The sequence below is a fragment of the Orcinus orca genome, chromosome 14, assembly GCF_937001465.1.
Source record: "Orcinus orca chromosome 14, mOrcOrc1.1, whole genome shotgun sequence".
NCBI lineage: Eukaryota > Metazoa > Chordata > Mammalia > Artiodactyla > Delphinidae > Orcinus > Orcinus orca.
Window position 1 is genome coordinate 77,222,565 of NC_064572.1, and position 26,154 is coordinate 77,248,718.

General features: G+C 40.4%; 2 protein-coding genes across 4 annotated transcripts in view; both read right to left on the reverse strand.

The window, feature by feature from the left end:
* Positions 1–24,809, reverse strand: part of PDZD8 (PDZ domain containing 8) — a 100,602-nt gene extending 75,793 nt beyond the window's left edge. For 2 of the 3 annotated variants that reach the window (XM_033420949.2, XM_004265788.4), the window contains exon 1: positions 22,710–24,809. In XM_033420949.2, the coding sequence (XP_033276840.1) occupies positions 22,710–23,575 (866 nt within the window). In that variant the 5' untranslated portion in view covers positions 23,576–24,809. The remainder of the gene's footprint in view (positions 1–22,709) is intronic. The other variant, XM_049697038.1, reaches the window with a different exon arrangement.
* On the reverse strand, positions 4,814–10,565 carry LOC117199918 (gamma-aminobutyric acid receptor subunit alpha-5-like). The gene has a single exon (XM_033420954.2). The coding sequence runs from the start codon at positions 7,158–7,160 to the stop codon at positions 6,120–6,122; it is 1,041 nt and encodes a 346-aa protein (XP_033276845.2). The 5' UTR covers positions 7,161–10,565; the 3' UTR covers positions 4,814–6,119.
* Positions 24,810–26,154: the final 1,345 nt, after the last annotated feature.

Consider the following 26,154-nt stretch of genomic DNA (forward strand, 5'->3'; position numbering starts at 1 on the left):
CCTGGCTCAAAGATTTTGCTGAGGGAGAAGGAGAGGGAAAGGCAGGACATAAAACAGCTCCTAAACTCTTCCCACACTTTGATTGCATTTGTGTGTAGAACAATGTCCCAGGGCATTGTTGAAAACAAAAGGCACAATGTCAGAGATTTAACACTCCACTAAAATAATCCAGGCAAATCACTAAAACACAAATAAATAAATAATAAATCCTGGGAGAGGGGGACCAGTATCCAGAGTTACTACAATATATTATCTAAAGTATTTGGTTTCCAACAAAAATTATGAGGCATATAAAGAAACAGGAAAGCATGATCCTTAAAGCAGAAAGAAAGCAGTCAACACAAACTGCCAGTTAAAGTGACCAGGTATTGGACTTAACAGAAAAAGACTTCAAAATAAGCCCTTACAAACATGTTCACAAAAAAATTTTTAAAGCATGATTAAAGGAGTAAAGGGCGGTATTATGACAATGTCACATCAAATATATAATATCAATAGATATAAGAATAATTTTTTTAAAAAGCAAGTGGAAATTCTGGAGTTGAAAAATACAATAGGGACTTCCCTGGGGCACAGTGGTTAAGAATCCACCTGCCAACGCAGGGGACACAGGTTCGATCCCTGATCCGGGAAGATCCCACATGCTAAGGAGCAACTAAGCCCGTGTGCCACAACTACTGAGCCCGTGCACCACAACTACTGAAGCCTGCGCGCCTAGAGCCCGTGCTCTGCAACAAGAGAAGCCACCGCAATGAGAAGTCTGCGCACCACAACGAAAAGTAGCACCCGCTCACCGCAACTAGAGAAAGCCCGCGTGCAGCAACAAAGACCCAAAGTGGCCAAAAAATAAATAAAATTTTTAAAAAAGTACAATGCAATTTTGAAGTTCACAAAAAGGGTTCTGAATAGTAGATATGAACTGTGAAAAGAAAAAAAAAGTAGTGAATTCAAAGACAGAGCAACAGAGGTTATGTAAGCCAAAGAACAGAGGAAAAAAATGAAGAAAAATAAACTGAGCCTTAGAGAAATGATACCATTAAGTATACCAACATACACATAAAGGGAGTACCAGCAGGAGAGGAGGGGAGAAGACAGAGAAGAGCAGAAAAAATATCCAAATAGAGGTAGGTAGCTAGTAAGCCCCCAAGCCACAAATTATGTGATTTCATTCATAAGAAAATCCAGAATAGAGAAATCTATAGAGACAGAAAGTAATCAGTGGTTGCTTAGGGTTGGGGGTGGTAGATGGGCTAGGAGGATGATGGGTGGAGGGTATGGGGTTTTGTTTTTGAGGTGATAAAAATGTTCTAAAATGACTGTGGTGATAGTTGTAATATATCTGTGAATGTACTAAAAACCACTGAATTGTAGGTTTAAATAGGTGAATTATATGGAGTATGAATTATATCTCAATAAAGCTACTTTAAAAAAAACTTAACCCAGTTACCCAGAGATAATTGCTCTTGTCATTGCTTTGGTATGTAAATGTTTAGTTAGAATTATCTGATTAAAGAAACAAAACCATAAATGACACAGCTCCATTAAAATAACTTAAAGCCCCTTTTAAGGCTTATGAAAAACAAAGATTTGCTGAATGGCTACCATACCAGGTACTGACTGTATAAAGCATTTATTTGCTCACTTAATCCCCCCAAACCAGGCATTAGCACACCGTACATAACGAAACAGTCCTAGAGGTCTAACAAACGCTATACACTGGAGCCAAAATTGGAACCTAGTTTCCTAGCACTGCCACAACAGAATACCACAGACTGGGTGGCTTAAAAAACAGAAACTTATTTTCTCACAGTGGAAGTCTAAGATCAAGGTGCCAAGAGGGCTGGTTTCTGGTAAAACCTCTCTCCTTGCTTACAGACAACCACCTTCTTGCTGTATCCTCTCACGACTTTTTTCTCTGCACACATACTCCTGGTATCTCTTCCTTTTCTTTTAAGGACACCAGCCCTACTGGATTAGAGCTCCATCCTTACGACCTCATTTAACTTAAATTACCTCCTTAAAGGTCCTATAACCTCAAATACAGTTACATGGAGGGTTAGGGCTTCAACATTTTGGGGGATACAATTTGCCCATAAAAGAACTCATAACTCTGCCCATAACTCTGGAGCCGGTTCCTGAGGCTGATTTGATTACTGACCTGTTTTCTGCTGGAATACATGCTCTAAAGCTGGTCTGAAGTTATCTGACAAGGATGGTCATGGTTTCACGTATATTACTGTGCTTGATCCTCACTCACAATAACATGGTGAGGCACATTGCAAATCATTTCCCCATTTCACACAACAGGTTCAGAGAGAGCAAAGAGCCTTGCTGCAGACTGCATACTTTATTAAAAAGTTACATGAAGATATATGCCAGCAAAATGAGGGCCTAAAGCAAGAAAGAAGAAAGTGATCCAGAAAATACTGGATCCAAGTCAAGAAGGCAATGATGTCCTAAACCCAGATGACAGAGGTCTGGCAAACCAAGAGAGAAGTCCAATTTGGGGAAGGTGATGAAAACTCCAAGAAGGAGATCTCCAGGAAATAGGGAATGAATCGAAGAGGCAGAAGACATGAGAAGAGGTTCATTTTTCAATTAAATCTTGAAGATTTGGTTAAGGCAACTTGGTAAGAGAATAAAAAAGAATTCAAACTTGACTCTAGGACCATAGTGCTTTAATGGCACAAAGATTCTGAAACTGGAATATAGAAAAGGAAGCATAAACTTGCATATTAGGCAGCTCTGCAATAAAAAAAAATTGTATAGACCTAACAATAACATAAATATTTCAATAAAGGAAGATTTAAGTCTGAACAGAACATAAATGTTATTATATATAAATAAGGACGTAGTTCAATGAATGAATTGAAAATAGTGACATAACTAGATTGGGAAAAGACAGAAGGGAAGGTGAGAGAGGATATCACTTAGCTAAATCTTCATCTATCTTAGCAGGAAGTCAATCGATAGAAAATATCTAAAGTCGCTGAATCAAGACAGCTGTATGACTTTGTTGAGCAAAATATAGGTAACATCATAATTAATTACTATAGCTAACATTTACTGAGTACTTACCACATAATGAAAGTCATTATATTTATTAATTCTCACAATTCTATGGGATAGGTACTATAATCTCTATTTTGTAGATGAGGAAATTGAGACACAGGTTAAATAACTTGCTCAAGGTTACACAGTTAGTAAGTAGTGAAGCCAAGGAAAGAATCTAAGCAGTCTGGCTTCAAAACCTGTGTTATTAATCACTGCCTCTTAAAAGTTGTTAAAAATAGAAATAGTACTTATGGCTGCTTCTGAAGAGTGTGACCTAGGGGAGGAAAGTAAAGGCTTTAGCGAAGTAATTGTTGATTTTAATTCTAAGTCCTTCTGTTATATTTGATTTTTAAATTATGTACATTAACTCAAATGAAAAGACAGATAATATCAAATGTTGAAAAGGATGTGAAACTGCTAGTGTGCCATAACTACTTTGAAAACTGTGTGGCAATTATCTGCTACACAGGGATAGATGCTTAACCTATGACCCAGCAACCCTAGATATCCAATAGAAATATGCATAAATGTACACCAAAAAACACGTATAAGAATATTCATAACAGCAATATCCAACTGTCCATCAACAATAGAAGGGATAAATTGAGGTACATGTGGAAGACGCCACAGCAAATATAATAAACAAACTACATCAATACACAATAACATGGATTAATCTCACAAACATACTGTTGAGTCAAAGAAGCTAGAAAAACGATGAGTGTAAACACTATGGCTCAATTTATGTACAGTTAAGAAACAGGCACCTCCCTGCCCCGCACCCAGAGCAATGGTGGTAGAAGTCAGGATAGTAGTTACTCTTAGGCAGAGCAGGGAAGGTAGTGTAGCATATGAGGGACTTTCTGGATGCTGGTAATAATTCTATTCCTTGTTCTGAATGCTGTTTTGTTCATTTTGTAAAAATTCATTGAACTATATTTTTACAGTTAGTGTACTTTTTAAGCAGTGAGTTACACTTCAGTAAAAGTTTAAAAGAAAAAACATGTTTAATTTAAAAATATGTGTTACTCTGATAACATTTTTAAAATACATATTTAAAATTTTACACCTACAAGAGACGCCAAGCCTTCTTCTCATATGTGGATCTGAGATACTCTTTTTTAACATCTAAAATATGTTTTTGCTCCAAGATGTTTCTTCAAGACTGTTCTATAAGCACCCTGAATGCCAGCTGGTGACATCTCCATCACATGGCAGCAGTAAAACCGTTTGCAAACACTGTGATCTTTAGAGAAAAAGGGTTTACTACAAACCCAATATAAAAATATTCTGCAGTCTAAATCTACTCTTAACTTCAGCATGGGTTCTTGTGTCCTTGCCAAAATAATAAATCTGCTAGAGTTTTCAACTCAATAAAAGGGAAAACTTTCTAACAATTAGAGCCAGTCAAAAAGGACACAACTGTCTCAATGCACTGCATGCCTTCTATCTCTAAAAATATTCAGGTAGAGGTTGGATGAGGCTTCGTCAAGGAGGGAAGGTGTTGTATAAAGAACACAAAATTTAGAATCATACAAACATAGATTATGGTCCCAACTCCTAGAGATTTGTTTCAGAATAATCAAGGGAGGGGAGCGTGGGAAGATACAAATGATCAAAAGTGGCCACAAGTTAATGATTGTCTGGCTACATATAATGGGGTTCACTGAATTCTTAACTCTTAAGTTTGAAATTTCCCATAATGGAGAATTAGAAGTTTGCTGTGTATACTAAAACAACTTGGGTTCTCTCTTCCTGTTTCCTTTCTCTTCTGTATTTTCCTTAGCAACATCATTTGCTTTCACTGCTTCTATAAATTCCATATATTTATGCTTAAAAGTAAATGGAACACCTTTTCTTCCAACTTGCTCCTCCTCTGTTTTACTGGCACCACTGATTTCATAGACTCTAAGAAACCTGAAGTTACCTTTTACTTCCCCCTTTCTCCAGCCAACCAGTTCCACCTCCATTTCCCCAACTTCATATTGCTAAAATATATCTTCTACTTTTCTTCTGTGTTTCCCACTGGCTTGGTTCAGGTTTTCAATGATTACTTAGAATTTTATGACTTCTAAAATTGTGTTTCCTCTTCTTAAAAAAGACTATTTTCCTTTATTTTTTTATTTCTTAATGAACATTTAAGATTCATATATAGAAGCTAAAGCAATAAGTCAATCATGAAATAACATACAGGGAAATAAAATGGAAAATAACTCATTTACAATTTCTCGCCACTGAAGCACTACACACTGGCTGCAGTGAGGTGTGGTCAATGTTTCAGACAGTGGATGCTCAGGCTAAATGCCAAGACTGTCATCACACTACTTTTTAAGATCTTTTCTTTCTTGATCATTGTTCAGTTAGTGGGGGGAGTCGGAGGGAGAGAAGTAAGTTTCATTCCCACCTCCCCCACAAAAAATATTTTTTAAGCAGTTAAATTTTTCCTTGGGGAAACATTGTATCTGTTAATCTAATGTACCATATATTTCTGTTATTAAATGTCTGCATAAATATTTGTTTATTCTATTTCTTAGCATAAGATCATGCAGTACTTTTAATTTCAGAACAGTAAGAATTATCAAAGGTAACTAGTTTTGTACATAAATGCCCAGTTTCTTTTTCAATGAAAAATGTGCTCTTTGTGATATTTGTTTCTTGTTAGAGTTGGTCAAGTAATAATCATGGAGTATTTCCTAAAATATTTATTTGCTGGGAAAATTTGTATGAAATGACATTCAAAGTATAAAAAACATTGTTAGGTAACACTTGGAACAGTTAAAAATATACTTGTTTGTAAACTATCAATGTAAGATACTGAGCATCTGAGTGTCAGAGCCATTGTCTTCTGTTTTTCCAGAAAGTGGCTTGATTTGTCAATGTGACATCTTTGAAACATCTGACATTATATATAGAAACATCAAGGCAATATTATTTGTACATATTATTAAACATGCAAAAATTTCCTGAAAGATAGTGCCCAAATAAGGGAGGTCTCCCAAGCTCAACCTCTCCTTGGTGCCCGTCACTGAACGTATGGCTGTCTTGGAGTTTGGGAGCATGGCAGCTCATTTTGGAGAGGTAGCCCCTTTAATCACTGGCTTCCTATTCAAATATGTTGCCCAGTAAACTAGGCTGAAAGTGCCAAACAGGACTGGGAATATAATTCGGGACATTTTGTCATTCTTGCTGATGCTGTTGTAAGTCTTTTTGTTTTCAGAAGTCTTGTCTTCAGGTTTTACTGAGGCTGAAGAGGCATTTGAGGTCCCTGCAGGGGTCTGCTCCTTTGCGATGTTTGGGGGGTGGGTCATCTTTCCAGTAGTATAAGCATTTGTTGATTTATTTAGTGTAAGTTCACACTCCTTTTTCTTGATCTTGGCTGCTTCCAAGGCTTTTTGGCCGTCCCAGGCTGGGCCTGTCTTTGTGAAATAGTTGACGGTGGCAAACTCGATCAGCGCAGAGAACACAAAAGTGTAGCACACGGCTATGAACCAGTCCATGGCCTTCGCATAAGCCACTTCGGGCAGAGAGTTCCGGGCACTGATGCTGAGGCTTGTCATAGTCAGCACCGTGGTCAACCCAAACACTGTCCCGGCTGGGACTGATTCTCGGTTCAGCCAAAAGGACAATTGCGACAAGATCACAGTCATTACGCAGGGGAGATAGGTCAGAATGACAAAGTACCCGGTCTTCCTCTTCAGATGGAAATGAGCCGTCATGATTGTGTATTCACCTGTGCTGGTGCTGATGTTCTCTGTGCCCACTGTCCGCCTCATCAGGTGGTATTGGTTCAGCCTGGAGCCATCTTCTGCCACCACCACCGACTTGGTTGTGCCGTTGGTCCAGACATAGACAACTTCAGAATTAGGATATGCACAGCTGCCAAATCTCAGAGGGCAGGCATGGGCCTCCATCGGGAAGTCAAGCTGCATTGGGCGCTCTGCCGAGATGGTCAAGCGCACGGTGTACAGCAGAGTGCCATCCTCCAGCCGCAGCAGCTTGTTGGGCGTGGTCATGTTGTTGGCGATGGACTTCTTCCCATTGTGGAGGAAGGTGTCTGGAGTCCAGATTTTGCTGGCAAGGAGGTTGTTGAGGGGCAGGCGCTGCATGGGACCTTTAAACTGAAGGCTTTCGTCTTTCCAGCTTTGTCAGAAAAACATGTCTATGGTGCATTCCATTTCCGTGTCAGACACTGGGCCGAAGTTGGTGACGTAGATGTCCGTTCTCACCTGAGTACTACGCTCTCTGAGCCCAGGCCTCAGTCTGCTGTCGTAGCCATCCAGGAGCCCATCCAAGATCCTGGTGAATGCTGTGATGTTGTCATTGGTTTCATCTTTTACAGAACTGGTTGGCATTTGTGAAAAGCCAAAGTGACTGGCTAAGTTCATGGAAATACAAAACAGAAGGAGGCTTTTGATCATGATAAAGCTAGAGAACATTCCATTGTCCATTCCCAATAAGAATTATAGCTGAAGCAGATGAATTTGGAAGAATAACTGTTCCTTTCTCCACCTTGATCTTGAAGCTTTCTGAAATATTTGCCACGCGTTCAAAGTCAGCAAGCTACTCCTTGTTCTGCAAGGTGCCTGCGCGCCGGCCCAGGAAGGCAAGCTGTTGGCGAAGGTGCATCCTCCTCCTCCTCCGCCTGCTCTCAACCAGCTGGCAGGAGCGTAAGGCCAGTGCGGCGTCACCGCCCCATGCCGCCAGCGCGAACTGACGCCAGCGCGAACTTCCCCAGTCCTCTCGGGCCGTAAGCCCCCGGTGCCCCCCCGCGCTCCCGCTGCCACCCTGCGGCTCTGCTCCGCAACCGAGGCCGCGCTCTGCCCTGCTGCAGATCCCCCCCCCCCGCAAAAAGACTATTTTCTTAACCAAAAACAAAAGTCTGTGCCTTTTATTTTCTTTAATAAAACGCTACCTCACAGGATTATTACAAAGATTTAGGAGTTCATACATGTGAAGCACCCTGTAGAATTCCCAGCATGTAACAGGTACACGAATCCTGGTTTTCTTCCTTCTCTGTGCTTGAGTCTCATCAAACTGGCTCCTTACTGAATCCCTAAAGATATCATACAGTGTCCTGATTCTGTTCCTTTGCTATTTCTCCTACCTACACTGAACTTCCATCCCATCTTCCTATGTCTAAAGCTACACTATTCCTTAACAATCAGCTCAAATGTCACCTCATCCCTTCAACAAATATGTTTACTGTATTCAAGAATAGAGAGACCAATCAAAGTCAGGCACTCAGAGACTACAGTCTTATTTCATGGTCAGGAATACAAGCGTCACTACATCCCGCCTAAGGAAGAGAGTATAACAAGTAGATATAAATTAGGTAATTGGGAGTCCTGTGTGGTTTTTGCCTTTCAGTCTGACAGTCTTGACTCTCTCACATTAGGAACTAGCAAACATAAGTGTGCTCCCAAATCTCCTAAACCAAATATATAAACTAGATAAATCAGTGGTGATTGTTTCAAAATGTGTCTTCATTTACGTTCTTCAGAGGCACCTCAGTGGTCCTTTAAATAATGAGTTCTCCTGCTGCATTTAAATATCATCACAAACCTCTATTAGCCATAACTTGTATGGTGCACATTATTATGCAAAGTATGGCACACTAATACAAAACAACACGTAACTAGAAAGAAAACAAAGTACAAATAGTTCGAAACATTCTTAATTTTCTATATTCGTAAACCATGAACCTAAATTTCAAATCTATTTTACGTAGACATTTCAACTGATATTACATTAAAAAGACAATTCATACACCAAGCTCCTCCACACTTAGCAAGGTTAACACAGCCACATTATTTCTCCTGAGAGACATGTCTGCCTGCTAATCACTCTGATCCCATAACTAGCCCCACACGGTAAGCTCCTCTTCACTATTCAAGTTCTCCTTCAGAGTCACCTCCTCTCTAACCAGCACCCCTACCCCCTCCCCCACCATCTGGTCATTGCTTCCCCATCTGTGTTCTAAAAGCACTTTATACACACTTCTGTTATGCCACTAATCACCCCATTTACATGTCTGTCTCTCTGTAGTTCTCCCACACCTCCCACTCCTCCCAACTAAATAGGGAGTTGCCTGAGGAGGGGAAACAGGCAGGTAGTACAGAACTGTGGTAAGATCAGACTCTGTAGCCAGAGAGCTTGGCTTGGTATCCCATTCTGCTGCTTAGTAGCAATATGACCCGGAGCAAACTCTTGCCTTTAAGCCTCAGTTTCCTCATATGCAGAAGGAGGATAATAATTACACCAACCTCACAGTGCTGTTATAAGAATTACATGAAATAATTTAAAGCACTTAGCATCCCTCACTTCTCAGCTTCTTTGTGACATGGTAGTTTAAAGCAGTGTTAAGGACACAGGATTTAGTTAGGGCTTGGTTTTGAATTTTAGGTCCAACACTTATTAGCTTTGAGACCCTGGGCAAGCTATTTCAACTCTGAGAGCCTCAGTCTCTTCATCTGTAAAAGTAGGATAATAATTAGCACCTATGTTAGGGTTACTGTAAGGATTAGACAAGGAAGTTCACATAAAGCATCTGGCACAGGGAAGTGCTCTAGAAATATTTCCTATCAAGCTTTCTATTTATTTATTTGAAGGCTGGTCTCCTAGAGACATGTCAGACAGCAAACTTCTTCCCTTCCACAAGGAACCATATCAGGACTCAGCATTCGCCACATATGATGTTCAAGGTTATAGCTGTTTGTCTTCCTTGGACTTCAGATTTCCCATGGCCATGATTTCAGTCACTATACTAGTTGTCCTTTGTGAGGATATAAACTTGCAAGTACAAGGAAACAAGTTAATAATAGCCAGTGCGCTTTCCTACCTTAGGTATCACCTTTATACCTCCGTGTCATTAAGCTTTTTAACTAAGGCTTATATTAAACTGAATATATTAAGAAACTGACTTAAGGAAACCCATGCAGAATTGTTCTATTTATGGAATTCCTTGGTGTGCACTAGGCTGACAAAGTTCATACTTGGGAAAATGATTTTAATTTCTGTACTCCTAGGGAGAAAAAAGTACTCCTAAGTGGTAATGAAACTAAAACGAACAAGGATAACAAATACCGTTACAAAGAAACTTTTCCCACCTGCTCATCCATACACCGTCTACCTAATATGAAAGGTTCACTTTTATCTAAACTCCTAATTCTGCACAGACTGATCAAGATCTAAAATGCTTCAAAATTTTCTGAAGCGGTTTTATATATACGTCGAACAAGAGTGATAATAGAGGCTGCAAGTCCCTCATAACAGAACTCAATAGCTGGTGACTCAAAGATGAGTCAATGTTAACTGATCTCCTATGCAGGAGAGAGATAAAGTATCAAATGAGATGAGTGGCTCAGGGAACCAAAGTAATTCTCTTGACCATGTCTAATAAATCGCCTATCTTTTTATGTTCATCATAACCTACAATGTGAAGGTCTCTTACCATAGCCTATGATCAATTAAATTGAAACTCTCAGCTTTCACAAAGCTAAAAAAAAGGGCAGAGCAATTGAAAAAACTAAGGATGAGGAAGTTCAAGTAATAGCTTTCTGTGATCACATAGTAAATGGTACAGTCAAAACTGCAACACATCCACCCAGCCTGTGCTCCTTACAACACCAAGATGTACAAGCAATACTATAAAGCAACAAAAAATAATGTATGTATTTAATATTCATTAAAGCTGACTCAGAAAGTGAGGCAATAGGGGTATCTCCTTTACATATGGCCAAAAATAAATAAACTTCAGGTTAGACCAGCAGTTCTCAAATATTCTGTTCACAGGGCCCCTATACATTTTAAAAAATTATTAAGGACTCCAAAAATCTGTTGTTTATATGGGTTATATGAATTCATATTTGCCACATTAGAAACTAGAAATAATACTTTTAAACATAAGACTACAAAAGCTCACATTCCATTAGCCTTCAGGGTGATGATGTCATTGCATATCAGGAAACTCCTGGAAAACTCCATTGTACACTTATGAGAGAATGACAGTGAAAAAGGTGAAAACATGTTTGTATTATAATGAGAATAGTTCTGACTTGGTAGACTGCCCTGTAAGGCTCTCAAAGTCCAAAGGGGTCCTCAAACCATACTTTGAAAACCATTAGTAACAACTCTTAGTCATGGCAAATCTTCTTAAATTCCAAGTTGTAACTCATTATTTTACTTTAAGTACACTGTTTCTCACACTAGATTAAAAAAAATCTTGAAGGAAGGAAGGACTGTTTTATTTATTCCCTCATTGCACTAATTCTCTTTGCAGTGCACTGTGCCCTGGACAAAGATGGTATCAAACAATTACTGAGTAAACTGAATCTCTTCTGAAATCTAGTGGATGGGGGGAAAGAAAACATCTTATGCCAAAATTATCACTTCCCTACTATGCAAAGATAAGAAAGATGAAGTATGTAACACAGAGGTCTGTCTTAAGTCAGTTAGCTGTATTGAACAGACAGAAACTCCATTCCAGATATGAAGTAAGAAACAGCAAAAGATCTGAACAAGAGAAATGAGGCAAAAGTTAATACTTTAAGGTTATAAATGTCCAGCTTTCCCCTCAATTTTCTCTATCCAAATAAAAGTAGCAAAGCATTTTCTGAACTATAAATGATTTTTAATATTATCCATATCTATGCTACACTTAGTTCATAACCCAATCACCTAACTAAAGTCAAACTTATTAAATGAAAATATATTAAAGATGATTTGTACCTGCACATTTAGGAGAAATTCCTACATTAGACCTATGCAGAAATAACAGAGAAGTGAATAATAATGCCACCTCATTCTTTTCTCTAAGAACTTTAAAAACTTTAGATTTTTGTTTCATTCAGTATCAAAAATTACAAGTTACATGACTTACCCAACTATACACTAAATAAAGAAATCCGCAGTAAACAGATGTTCCTCATCATATAATCCTACTATTTCAGGGCAAGAGGCTGAGTTACTTTCAAGAAAAACCTTAAGGCCACAGAGGCTCCAACAATTATTACCACAGATTCTGGTCTAAAATGCTTGTTGACTGGCATGAATCTCAGAATGAATCCAAATCCTAACTCTATAGTACTAAAAAATTCAAATAGTTTGAATAATTTACTCAAATATTTTAAGTAAGCAATTTACCCCTAAAATGGCTTATAATTTAGATAAATTGTATTCATGGGCTTTACTACAGACTAAGATGGTCATGAATTTTCTCCTTACACTTCACTAATTTCAAAATAGCTGAACTAAATTCATGTGCTATCTACCACTCCAGCAACAGTAAACAAAAGCAATCATATTTTGCTACAAACATTTACTTAAATTTTTCCCATGTCAAGAGTCTGCAATTCTAGTTCTGATTAAAATCCAAAGTTAAATACTGAGAACTAATAACCTTTCCAAATATTAAAATAGATGAGACATAATCTTCGTAAACTTTCCAAAAATAATATTGTACTTAATAATGGTGAGAACAAAACAAAATTTTCAGTGTATTATAAAAATAATTATCACAATGAAATTAGCTATGGAAGAATGGCTCTTAACTTCAGCCTCAGCAAGTTTCACAGAACTAAAAGCTTTGAATTATTTACTTGCTTGACCAAATAACTAAGGTAGCGAGACTGTGTAGTCAGCAACCACATTCATCCTTAGTAATAAGTATGAGTATAATCTAATATGCATGAAAAGCTATTGTGTGAAAAGAACAATGAGTGCGCACACCACACCAGATGCACTATTTGGTAGATACTGATGTCTGCATGAAACAGCTGTACTAAGAAAACAACACAGTCATTTTTCAAAACAGAGATTCTTGTAGCCAGCTACTAAACAGAAATAATATCTCCCCCATTATTGCTACTTAAGATTTTACAGCAAAGAAAACAATAGTCACTTATAATTGCAGATTATATAGGAGGATATGGAGTTGATCCTGGCAGAAACACCATTTCTAAACATACTTAGGTTACAAATACCTATTCAACTGGCACATACCTCACCAACGAAACAAGTACACATAACAGGTACTTAATACAAAAGAATAAACTCAACTAAAACATCTTTACTATGCTTGCTAATCAGCATTTTTGTTGTAAGTACATATCAGGAAGAATTATGCTGGAGAGTGGGAAATTGTGTAGCTTTTTTTTTTTTTATCAAAGTTATGCAAATCAAAGCATGGACATTCCAGTAATCCACCTACCATATCATCAGCCCCATTCTCCCTACAATACATGAAGAATTTATGGGCATAAAGATCCAATGGGCTGATTAGAGAAGAAATACATGTTCTAAAGCATTCTGCTGGTTTGAGGAAAACTGGTAATTATGCACCAAACCAGTGAAAATAAGTTTTATTGTTATTCTATATCAGTCCAAGGGAAGGATGATAATCTGCGGTTTATCAATATTGGAACTTTCCTAAGAATGTGAAATTAAAAACCAAGGCTTCTGGAGTGCCAGAGAAGGCTGCAAACACATTTGTGTTTTGTCTTTGTGTGTGGGAATGAGAGGAGGAGAGATGGTGTCAGTAAGGTGCCTGACAGACCTTGCAGTCAGCACTGTGAACTGTTGGAAACCTCAATCAGCATCATTCGAGTGCGTGTGCGTGCCTGTGTGTGTGTGCCTGTGTATGTGTAGGGGAGAAGGCATTCCTCTTCAATACTGATTTTACAATCAGAACTGGGTTATATATCATCAGTCTGTGTTTATAACAACAACCTTCAACCATTAAAAAAAAGGTTAATATGTTCTATACATTCTATTTAAAGAAATTCAATGAACGGGTATTCTTTAGACAGACTAACTTCAAAATCCCAGGACTTCAGTTACAAGGCTGAGTTCATTCTGTGAAAATTTATTAACTGTATACTTACGATTTGGGCAGTTTCTGTATATACACACAGAAATACACACACACACACACACACACACACACAGTATCAGTAAAAAGTTTGTGCAAAAAAAAAATTCTGTGTTTAACAGGCTAGCGTACTTTTTTATATAGGATAGTCAAAAAGTGATATGGAAGCAAGGAACTGAAAAAGTGAAAGGGTAAGCTCTTTGGCTATCTGTGGGAAAAACATTCTTGGAGAAGGTCTAGCAAAGGCCTTGTGATGGGTGCAGCTTGGAGTGTGAGAACACCCAGAAGGCCAGAAAAGAGTAAGTGAGAGGAAGAGTTATAGAATATAAGAGTTACAGAAAATAAGGTATGGCCAAAAGTGGAGTAAATCAGTAAATGACTTAGACCTATGCATAGTGCCTGGAGAAATGTCTATGTTACACCTACAAACCAATTTTCAGGGTCACATTTATATTATACTCTCCACTTTATTATTAAGGAGAAAAGGATGGGGAGATGGAGAGGGAGGGGGAGATGGGGAGGGGAAGATGGAGAGGGAGGGACAGAGGGAGAGACAGGCACCTCCTCAGCATATAAGAGGCTTGTATTTGTGTGTTTGAGCATAAAGCTGGGTGTACAACTCAAACTTAATGCTTCAGTATATCAGAGGAATGAAATTAAAACGGAGAGGAGTACATTTATTCAGCAGGTATCATATGTGACATTTATTATCTCCAATTAGATAGATATTATTTCCGTTTCCATTTTACAAATCTGGAAACTGAGACCAAGAGAAGATAAGGCCTTTTGTCCAAGGTCTTTTTGCACGGTAGAGTGCTGAATGCAAGTATACGTTAATTCAAAACTCTATCTACTGGAATAGACAATTTAAGTACTTCCCTATAGCTTCAACCAAAAGAATGAAATAATTCCATGGTATTGCCAGTCTCTATGTAGCACCTGCAGTTCTACTCATTTGAAGGTAAATATTTAACACTTACACCTCATTCTTCCCTAGTACAAATATAGTAAGTATGTGGTTTTATGGGAGTCCTAGCAATTTGGCAAGAGAGATTTCGAAACTACTCTGTAAAACTTCTGCTAATGACCCAGTAGTTGCTTTATGACTTTCCAATGAAGTGTGAAGTGCTCTCATGCCATGCCCAAAGTGTTGGTAGGTCCTATGACTCTATAAAGGAACAAAGGGATTTAACGGCACTTGTTTCCTGGTGACACTGTTCTGAGGAAACGGAGAATGTGAAGGGAAGAAATGCTGGGTCAGTATTTAACTTCTAAAGTAGATATTTAGTGGTAGAAACTAACTAACTTGTTCGTATTGAACAACTGATTCAGAAAGTCTCAGCCTGCTATAGGGAATCTTACTAAGAGAAAAAAAAGAGACAGGTTATACTTTCTTGGATAGTGAGAGGTTTTTTAGAAATGCCTGAGCTGGGGCTTCCCTGGTGGCGTAGTGATTAAGAATCTGCCTGCCAATGCAGGGTACACAGGTTCGAACCCTGGTTGGGGAAGATCCCACATGCTGCGGCGCAACCAAGCCCGTGCGCCACAACTACTGAGCCTGCGCTCTAGAGCCCGTGCTGCACAACAAGAGAAGCCAACGCAATGAAAAGCCTGTGCACCACAACGAAGAGTAGCTCCCGCTCGCCGCAACTAGAGAAAGCCTGTGCGCATCAAGCAGGACTCAACACAGCCAAAAATAAATAAATAAATAAATTAAAAAAAAAAAAAAGAAGAATAGAAATGCTGGCGCCATTGAAGGCATACAAGAAGGACAGCAAAAGTATTAAGTGCTTAATATTTGTTTTAGCAAGTTAGTTTTAGTTATATTTATGGAAAGTTGTATCCCTCTGTGTTTACTATGCAACCGGGAGTTAATGACCCCAGACAGGTTTCCAGAGGACTAAAAATTCCATGAAATTAAACTGTTTATGCATTTTTCTGCAGAGTATCCACAGTTTTCATTAGCTTTCCAAAAAGGACCCTCAAAAAAAGGTTTAAAGGTACCTTTCAACATATATGCGTACACGTTCCTTTTTTGTATGCACTTAACCATAGTTTTTTTGTTTTTTAGGGTTTTCTGTTTAAGGGTTTAGAGCAGGAATTAGCAAACCATTTTTTATAAAGGGCCAGATAGGATATATTTTAGAATCCGTGGGTGCATATGGTCTGTTGCACATTCTTCTTCTTCTCTCTCTCTTTTTTTTGAACAACTTTAAATGTAAAGTTAAAAAATGTAAAAGCCATTCTTAATTTGTGGGCCTAACACCAGCTTGTTTGCAAACTCCCGGTTTATTCAGAGTAACCATTGATATATCTCTGCAGAAGTAACACAGCATGTCTTTGGGAGTCCAGGACTTTTTAAAATTTTTATTATTATTTTTTTTTTATTATTATTTTTACATCTTTATTGGAGCATAATTGCTTTACAATGGTGTGTTAGTTTCTGCTTTATAACAAAGTGAATCAGTTATACATATGTTCCCATATCTCTTCCCTCTTGCGTCTCCCTCCCTCCCACCCTCCCTATCCCACCCCTCTAGGTGGTCACAAAGCACGGAGCTGATCTCCCTGTGCTATGCGGCTGCTTCCCACTAGCTATCTGTTTTACGTTTGGTAGTGTATATATGTCCATGCCACTCTCTCGCTTTGTCACAGCTTACCCTTCCCCCTCCCCATATCCTCAAGTCCATTCTCCAGTAGGTCTGTGTCTTTATTCCCGTCTTACCCCTAGGTTCTTCATGACATTTTTTCTTAAATTCCATATATATGTGTTAGCATACGGTATTTGTCTTTCTCTTTCTGACTTACTTCACTCTGTATGACAGACTCTAGGTCTACCCACCTCATTACAAATAGCACAATTTCGTTTCCTTTTATGGCTGAGTAATATGCCATTGTATATATGTGCCACATCTTCTTTATCCATTCATCCAATGATGGACACTTAGGTTGTTTCCATCTCCTGGCTATTGTCAGGATTTTTTTTTTTTTTAAAGGACTTTGAGAAAGTCACTAAGCCCCTCAGTCTCAAGTTTCCACATCTTTGTAAAAATGAGATACCGACCTCTCCTACACAGTTCCTTTAACTATTAAGAGAGATAGCAAGTGTATGGAACTGCACACACATTTCCTGGCATATAGTTAGCAAACTGATTTTATTACCTGTGCCTCTATCTCATATGATAAATTAGTAATATTTATAAGTCAATATTAAGTTTTTGGTCAGGCATGCTCCTCCAATGCAATCTACTTTATAATGATCTGCTTTGGCTACTACTTCTAGTAACAAAGTAGGGCTTTCCCAGAAGCCAACAGACCTGTACACCACAGATTAGAATCCAACAGTTTCCTCATAATTACTCTTCTCCTTTCAATACGTAAATCAAATTTCTAGAGCAAAGATTTAATTTTCAATATATTATTTTCTATCTGAAGTGTTTTAAATGCCTAAATCATAATAATTCAAAACAGCTTAAGAAAACCCAACTTGCAAGAAGTTATTAAAACCAACACTAAACTGGAGCATACTTAGGTGTACCAAGGAAACTAAGGCCACAAAATATTATACAACACAAAGTAATCAAGTATTTGCCTAGCAGAGACACTGATCTCTCCTCTGTTTCTCACAAAACTGAAAGTCTTAAATGTATCCAAATGTCATTATAATGAGCTTTAATTTAATTGTTCATTGCTTTCCCCTGGAAGACTAACCAGCTTGAAAGCATGAACTCTGTTTTAACCATTTTTTTTATCACCATACTCTCACACAACAGGAGGTATGGTAGTCTTCAGGAAATAGTTACTGAAAATAAGTGTCTATTTTTAAAATGACAACTATCTAAGATAATGATCTTACAATTCCATTTATATAGAGATACTCATCTGAGCAGGAGTACAAGAAAAAGCATAATAGATAAAAAATTAGCAAATACATTACATCATTACTCCAGAACAGCTAGCGTGATACCCCAATGTCCTTGTCTCCACTCTCCCAAAGTATCAAAGGTGAGTTATATTTCCTACTAACATTAGTAAGTAACTAACATTAGTAAGTAAACATTAGTAAGTAAAACTAACATTAGTAAGTAAAACTATGATTCCTACAATCACTAAGGAATTTTAGCAGCTATTTTAAAGTATTTTCCAGCCTAAGCAAAGATACCTTTTACAAGTTGTCTATATATAGAAAAAAAAGTATGAAAGCGTAAGTGAATAAATACAGCACATACACTTAACTTTACAAATGATTTTGTCAGCTTTCAGAGAATTTACTTTGAAAGTTTTTAAGAAGACATCAATTACTATCCTTACCTCAAATAATCAGTAAAATTTAAAATGTTATAATTAACATTAAGAATAAATGTTTTTCTTCCTCATCTCAGAAGACCAAGGAAGAAATAACACAATTACAAGCCACATTATAGAGTATGAGGCTTTCCAGACCAAGCCTAATTTAGTTCTCTGAAATTAATGGTATATTTAGAGAAGATGTAGATAAAGATGCTAAAAGACCCTATCTAACTAAATACAGTCCTGTCCTCGCCTCCTCAATCTCCAGTCACTAAGAATATGTGAAAGTTTTCTACAAATACATATTGGAATATTTTCAAGAGTAAAAGAACAAAACAGTTATGACAAAACAGTCATGTTCAGAAGACATTCCGTGAACCTGAAAAGTGAAGTTTCCCCCAAATATTTGTTCCATACTCATTCATTAAATTCAAATGGTGTCAATAAGTAGATGCCCCCTCATTTGTAAGTCAGAGAAGTAAACACTTATATATAGTTAATTAATGACCCAAACCTTGCACTAAAGCAAAAGTCCACCAAACTCAAGGTAAAAGCAGCCACTGTCTACTTACTATCACTGTACTGCAGAGAAACGAAAAATGTTTCAAAGGATTTTTAAAAGATTTCTAACAGAATGATTTTTTTTAACATTCAACATTATAATGATAATGTCTTTTATAAAATAAAGTTGCTCAGTGAAAGTCTCTTCGAAGACATAATGTTTAAAGAGGGACAGAAATTATCACCCTCTACTATCCAGCTGTTAACTAACTCTTCCCATTTTTGATGAAGAGCAACAGTAACGCTCCTCATTTAGTAAGCATCTCAAGTTTATATTGCCAGGCCAGGCAAGTGCCATCAGTAAATGTAGCAAGTGGGTGGGAACTACAAGCTACACGTAAGAGGTTCCGGCAGCTGCTACTAGACTCCATCTCTCCATCTTATTATTGCTAGGACAAATGCAGGCCTAGTGCTACCAGATCTTCCAAATTTTCCTAAGAAAAGCCAGAAATCCAAATCATGCAAAATTTTCCATTTTTAAATGTTGGCAATTAAGAAATAAGAAAACCACAGTGCAGGCCAAATTCAAAGTACCTACAAACTGAATCTGGCCTTTCAGTATGCAACGACTGCTAACTACACGGCAATAATAACCCAAGGAACAGAAGCATCAGTAAGAATCTCAAATGTCAGACTCCCAAACCCTAAACTCCTCAGGACTATTACTCAGATTTCATGTTGAAGATGGATTCTCCGTGTAATCAAGAACACTGGTGGTAATCCTTCTCTCTTGAAGACTAATTTTTGACTAATAATAATTTTTTAAAAACTATGGCTTTTACTATTTTAAAGTATACATTTTAAGAAAAAATCAAAACAATGAACACTGAGGTGGTGAAATCAGAATATTAGTAAAAATTAATAAAATTAGAATTATAATATGTAGAAAATGTATACTTATTTAAAAATACTATAATGCTTTACAAACTGTTAGTTGGGTAAATGTCTGTCAGCTGGGTCCCCAGAAAGCAACCAATCATTTGAGCTCCCTTCTCATCTCTTTATGAGACATCAAGAATGGGTAGTCCTGATGGGCCACTTTTACTTTAGCAACATGAAAATAAAAAACAAATGAAGAGGGGGAAGAAGTGACAACGATGTTAATTGGCAAGGTATTTCTGTTTTATAATAATTTCAAGTGCCAAAAGATCCTAAGACTCAATACAATTTTCGTTACTGCTTTAGCTCTAAGTAGATTAGATAGCTAAAAAGGATAAACTAGCAAGACCTTCTATTTAGAAATAAAATCTGCTGGATTAAAAAAGAAATGCTAAGTGGGGCAGCACCCAAAGATTTAACCTTATGATTTAACCTTAAAAGGATCGTTTCTCAAAATTTCCAAAAAAAATTTTTTTAAGGAAAAAAAAAGCTTTATAGTCATACTCAGAGTTCTCAGTTAATATGGAAGGCTACCCCCACATATTTTGATGACATACTTAAAAAAAAAAAATCCTTAAGAACAACACAGCAGAGTTTAAGGAAAAAGGGCAGCTTGACTTTATCAGAACTTGACAGCTGTGTGATTTTAAGCAAGTTATTTAACTACTCTGGACACTATCCCCTGATCTATAAAAAAGGATAAACCATAGCTACTTTAATTCTCATGATGAGAATTGTGATACATCTTAAATGTATTTTAATTCATTCTCTTAGCTGAAACTTGAATCTGTACCACAACATCAGTACTTTAAAATATTCCTGGCAGAACAGCTACACACAGATGAGAGAACTCAACACTTCTTGAAGCAGCCCTTTTCATCCTCACACTTCTATCATTTTCTTTTACTAAACTAAAATCAGCTTCCTAGTTACTTCAACCCCATCAATCACATTCTAGTTTAAATCTTATTAAGTACAGCTAATTCAATTCTCACTAAACTCCAACCTCCATAAGGACTGAGACTGTTCAGTATTGAAACCCCAGCACCTAAAACAATGATAAGCACATAGCAGGTGTACAATAAATATTTACAGATTGAGTGATATGTTCTGTACAGTATTTACTGATTGACCATTGAAATGCCTTCGAATATAAAGAGCACAGGTGTGTATACTTCTGGAGGTGATCATTTAATGCTTAAGGTTTAAAAGTTGAAATATCATACATAACCAAACACACACATGCTATGTTTTTAAAAATCCCTTTGGATACAGTAAATAAAAGCAATTTTGCTACATTTTAAACGATGATGCTATTCAATGATACAGATGATAAAGTTCCTTCAAAGCAATAAACCTATTAATGGCTCCATAACTTCTAATCATAATTTCCTTCAGATTTAACTGAATTCCAAGTCTACATTAAAAAAAAAACCTCAAAATGACATGTACCCTCACTACCACTGGCTATCCTACAAATAACCCCCAAATAATAACTTAGTCAAGTTTTATCACCTGAAAGTTATCCAGAAAACATCAGAATTGAAATTGTGATAGAATTATCAAAATCTGTAACAACTTTCTCTCATGACTTTCTTAGCCACACACTGCTATAAACACCTCACTGCTTAAACACTAGAACTCATTTATAATTTAGTCACTTATATTTCAGAGCTGAAAGAGTAGGTTTCATAAAGTTATGTTCTACTTCACAGAACAGGAAATCAAACAGTGGATGACCACCTCTGCAAATCTATGGAAATATTTCCATTATAAATTTCTCCTGCCACCTGACGGTTTTAAGCTGTCACTCTGTGATATTAGCGTAAACAAAACACAATTACTAAGGTAAATCTGCCACATCACACAAGTCAATACTCCACCCCAAACCCAAACATCAAATACTCCTGAATTATTTGGGTCACTGATGCTTGAAACTGTGGTAGAAAATCAGTGATCTAGAAACATGTAACTTTCACTAAAGGAAACTAGGTAAGGCAAATACCAGATTTACATAATTTTATAGGAAAGAACAAAATCTAAAAGCGTCAAACATTTTAATGAACACAAAATTAAAGGAGGACAGAAAGTAAAATTAAAAATTCATGTTTTGTAAGAAATAGCCATACATGACCCTTTCAACACCGACAAGCCTTCCCAGACCAAAGTGGATGAAGCCTCTAGCCCTACAAAACTTTCTTTCCCCTTCCACTTCCATATTAAAAAAAAACAACCCAAACCCTTGTACATTAATCAAAATAGTATACTACTGAAAATCAAACCGCCAGATATAGGGAGACTTTAAAACAGTTAAAATCACTACCAATCTTTAAAATACTATCTGCAGCGCCATTTCGGGTACTGTGGGAGGAACTCAGAGCCAGGAAGAGCTGAAACGTGAGGGGCAGTCTGCGTCTGTGCTATAGAACCCACCCCCAAAGGGCAGATGACGTTAACACAGAATGTACAGAGAATTACAACACGCACAGGCTCCCAACTCGTTACCAATCTGCAGTGGAAGAGTATCCCTTTCCAACAGACACTCCCTCTACCCTGAAAGTTGCCGAAGCAGCACAGCAAAACGGGCCTGCAGTTGCAAAACACAACAGCCCTGGGCTACCAGCACACTCTTCACGCCTGTACTTTGTGTCCAGGAACAATTTCTCAACCTGGCCAAGGTGATGCAGCAAAGCTGCCCTCAATGCAGCAGCCACGGATAGAAGTTTCTCAACAGTCCCAGAGCCATCCCGGGGAGGAGGGTGGACTTCCCTTCCATCTTCAATATGCTGCTTCGACCCATGCTGACAGCACCCTGGATGCCCAAGAACACACGAAGAGGTTTCTAGCTCCCATTAAGGCCCTTCGGAAGCAAAGAACGTAGGCACTACCTGCCTTTATCTAGGGCCCTGTCCAGGGCTGGGAAGAGCCCTGGAAAGCAGGGACTGGGATTCAGTCGTGGCCCTTCCCACCCACGCAGGCGGCAGCGTGCCTCCAGGCCCGGGGTCCCAGCAGCCAGGCCCCCGCGGCCGGGCGACCCTTCCCCCCACGCCCCTCTCACCTGATCTTGTAACTCGGGAGGGTGTGCTTGCGCTTGATGACTTTCTTGAGCTGGTTGACGATGATGGAGGTCAGCTGCGGCATGGGCCGCCCTTCGAACTGGGAGCGCACCTCGAAGTCGATCAGCGGGTCCTCCACGAAGGAGAAGAACCAGTGGGTGAAGGGCACGCGGGTGAGGACGAAGCGCAGCCTCCCCACCACCCGGGACAGCTTGACGAACAGGTAGGCGGACTTGCCGAAGACCAAGTCCACGTCGATGGCCAGGTGGAAGCCCCCGCTGTACTCCACCTCCGCCTCGAAGGCCAGCTCCTCGGGGGAGGTGGCGGGCAGCGCCTCCCCCTCAGGAACGTCGGGCTCCCCGGTGGCCGAGGGCACCACGGGCCGGAGGAGCCGGATGGTCTTGATGAAGGGCACGGCCTCGCCCAGGAACACGTCCCGCAGGCTCAGCCCCTCCAGCAGGCGCCCGGCCGTCTTGGTCTGCAGCAGCTCCTCGAACTCCACCTTGATCTTCTTGGTGACCCAGCGGCGGGCCAGCGCGGTGTCCCGCAGCTCCCGGAACAGGAACAGGATGGTGGCGTTTAGGAAGTAGCAGGTCTCCCGCGTCGGCGGGGCGGGGGTCTCGGGGGCCGGAGTCGGGCCGCCCTCGGGTGGCCCGCCGGAGGGCTCCTCAGCCCCGCCGCCGCCATAAAGGTACTCTCTCAGGGCCAGGTCCGGCACCGGCTTGATGTAGCGGAAGCCGTCGGCCGCGCGGGCGGCCTCGTCCGGCGGCGGCTCGGGCTGTTTGCGGTAAAGCAGCAGGAACTGGGTGAGCAGCGTGAGTAAGGAGCCCAGCACGGCGGACGCCAGGATCATAAGCAGCAGCCCCATCCCGCCACCGCCTCCGCCCGGAGCGCCCGCGCCCTGGCCCCCGCGCCCACAGCGCGGCTTTCTTCACGGCGCCCTCCCCCCTACCTCCATCTTGAGGACATCGGGCGGCGGGGTCTGGGCGAGCGGCTCCCTGGGCCTCGTCCAGGGGCTCCGGACGGCGCACTGCAGCGCCCCAGCCTGCGGCGGCCCGCGCCTCCTCAGAAGCTCCCGGAGGCTGCTGCTGTGGTGGCGGCAGCGGGGGCGGGAGGGAGCGGAACGGCGCCTTCCTCTGGCCGCCGCTCATTGGACGAACGGCGAGTGACGTCAGGAGCGTACTCGCTCCCGGCGGCGTCGCCTGGCAGCCGGCGCCCGGGCACGCGTACGCGGGTCCTTCTTCACCTCTCGGGCGCCCTTCCAACCCCGCCCCCACGCCAACATCCTAGTCCCCCGCGATACACGTGGCTGTCACTTCTGAAGCCGCTGCGCGGATCTGGGAGGATAACTGGGGCCACCGGTTGGAGGATAAGGAGGCCGGGCGGAGATGTCGTGGCGGCGCGTTCTTGACTCCGGTCATCCCGTTATCTTCTAATGCGCCCATCCCCCCTCATTGGCCGCGGTCCCTGTTACCCCTGCTGCAGTGTGATTCTTCCACTCCCGTCCCTGAGAATGGGCTGGCGGCTTTCCCTGCCGGGCAGCGGCGCAAAAGATCTGAGTTGGCCGTTCGGAGACTTCCCAAGCCGAGGACAAGATTGCACTGCCTCTGAGACCGCGGTCGCCGACCATCAATCTGACCAGCAGACGCTCTGCGTTCGCGGAGGGTGGGCCCTGGGAAGGAGGGACAGAGAAAAAAGGAGTCAGATGCGGACTAACTTTACTACCTAGGCGGATATTTGAGATTTAAACGAGAAGGACATTTAAAAAAAAGAGCCGGTTTGAGGAATGATGAGTGGGATGAACTTGCCAGATGATTGGAAGATAAATAGTCACTGTCAAGGCTATCGCAGTGCGTTAAGCCCCTGAGTGTATTACCACATTTAGGTCATTTAAGAGACAGTTATAGTTAGCCACCACCCATTTTACAGATGCAAACACTGGCGCAGAGAGGCAAAGGAAGTTGCCTAGGGTCACACAACGGTGCCTGATTTTGTCTAAAACTAAACCCTAAGTCCTTGGTCACTACTTAGTACTAGGATACCAAGATTGCTAGAGTTGGAAGGGGGCTTATTGGTTCCATGGTGCACAGGAAGGGGGAGTTAGAAAGCGGGGGGGTGAGGAAAGACTTAGAGGAATTTTGCACAAGGTAGCACCTTGACCAAAGCCATAGAGTTAATGAAGCCAGGTTGCCCAGGAACAATGTTATCCTCCTGCCGTCTGGTTACCTCACAAATGCTTATGTGCTCCAACCACATGGACAACACAAAGATCCACCCCTAGTCCCACAAGGGTCAGATATTCCATACCTAAAAATCAGGTTGGTTCTGGCTGGCCTTAAGGGGCCAGGGCAGGGCTCCTCTTTAGCTCTGGAAGATCCCCAAGCCAGTGACAGTCCTGAGTCTGGGTGATTCTAGAACAAAAAACAGAATTCTGACCCAACTGCAGCAAGCCGTTCTCATCTTACTTACTCATCCCCAGGTGTGAGACCAGAATGGCTCCTTTGCTGCAAAAATGTTAGCCTGCTGAGAGAGCCAGGCTCAAAACCACATTCCACATCCTATCGAAGTCCAGAGCCCTGCCGGGATATCTGGGAGCTCCAGGCAGCTTCTTTTCTTGTGATCATCTCTGGGCTGCTATCTCAGTTCTACACTGTTTCAACCCAAATGGGAAATGTAGACCCTTAATATCCACCAAAAACCTTATTTATAATACTCCTGCACCATTGTAATAAATGTCATAGAAGGTGGAGGTGGGGTGGAAGATTATCTGAGTAATTTTCACAGCACTGAGATACAATATCCTCAAATTGTGTATTAATCCATTCTGCATCTTAAAATATTCTTCAACTACCTCCTTCCCCCACAAGGAAAGTTGGTGATTTTCCTGGGAGTGAGTTCTCAGACTCACACTCCATCTTGCAGGCTTCTCCCTTTTCTGCCCTCCTCCTACCTCATTAGTAACAGAACTCCCATTTGACATCCCATTGACATGAATGTCAATGCATTGAGATAAAAGACACTTATTCCCCAATCTCTCTTACATCTAGATGTGTCAGTGTTACTGGTTTCTGATATGTAAGAAGTTTTGTAGGACCTTCTGGAAGTCTCTTAAAGGGGACTGACTCAGCTGGAAGCTACACCGTTTTGCTTTCCTCTCTTTGTTCCTCCTTCCAGCTGTCTGGAATGCAGTCATGATTTCTGGGGCTCCAGCAGCTACTTTGGATCTTGAAGTAACTTTGACAATGGAAGCCTTATGCTGAAGATGGCAAAGTAGACAGATATGCCTGGATCCCTGATGACTTCTTGGAGCTACCACAGCAGCCCTGGATTTTCTGTTGTATTTGGTCAAACCTAATCTTAATTGTTTCATCCAATAACCATCCTTCCCAAGTTGCCCCCTCCTCTATGTTCCCTACCATTCACCCACTTGTCCAAACTGCTTGCCCT

Excerpts from the sequence above, each read along its gene's own strand:
- LOC117199918 (XM_033420954.2), bottom strand. The coding sequence starts at position 7,160 with ATGCAGCGCCTGCCCCTCAACAACCTCCTTGCCAGCAAAATCTGGACT.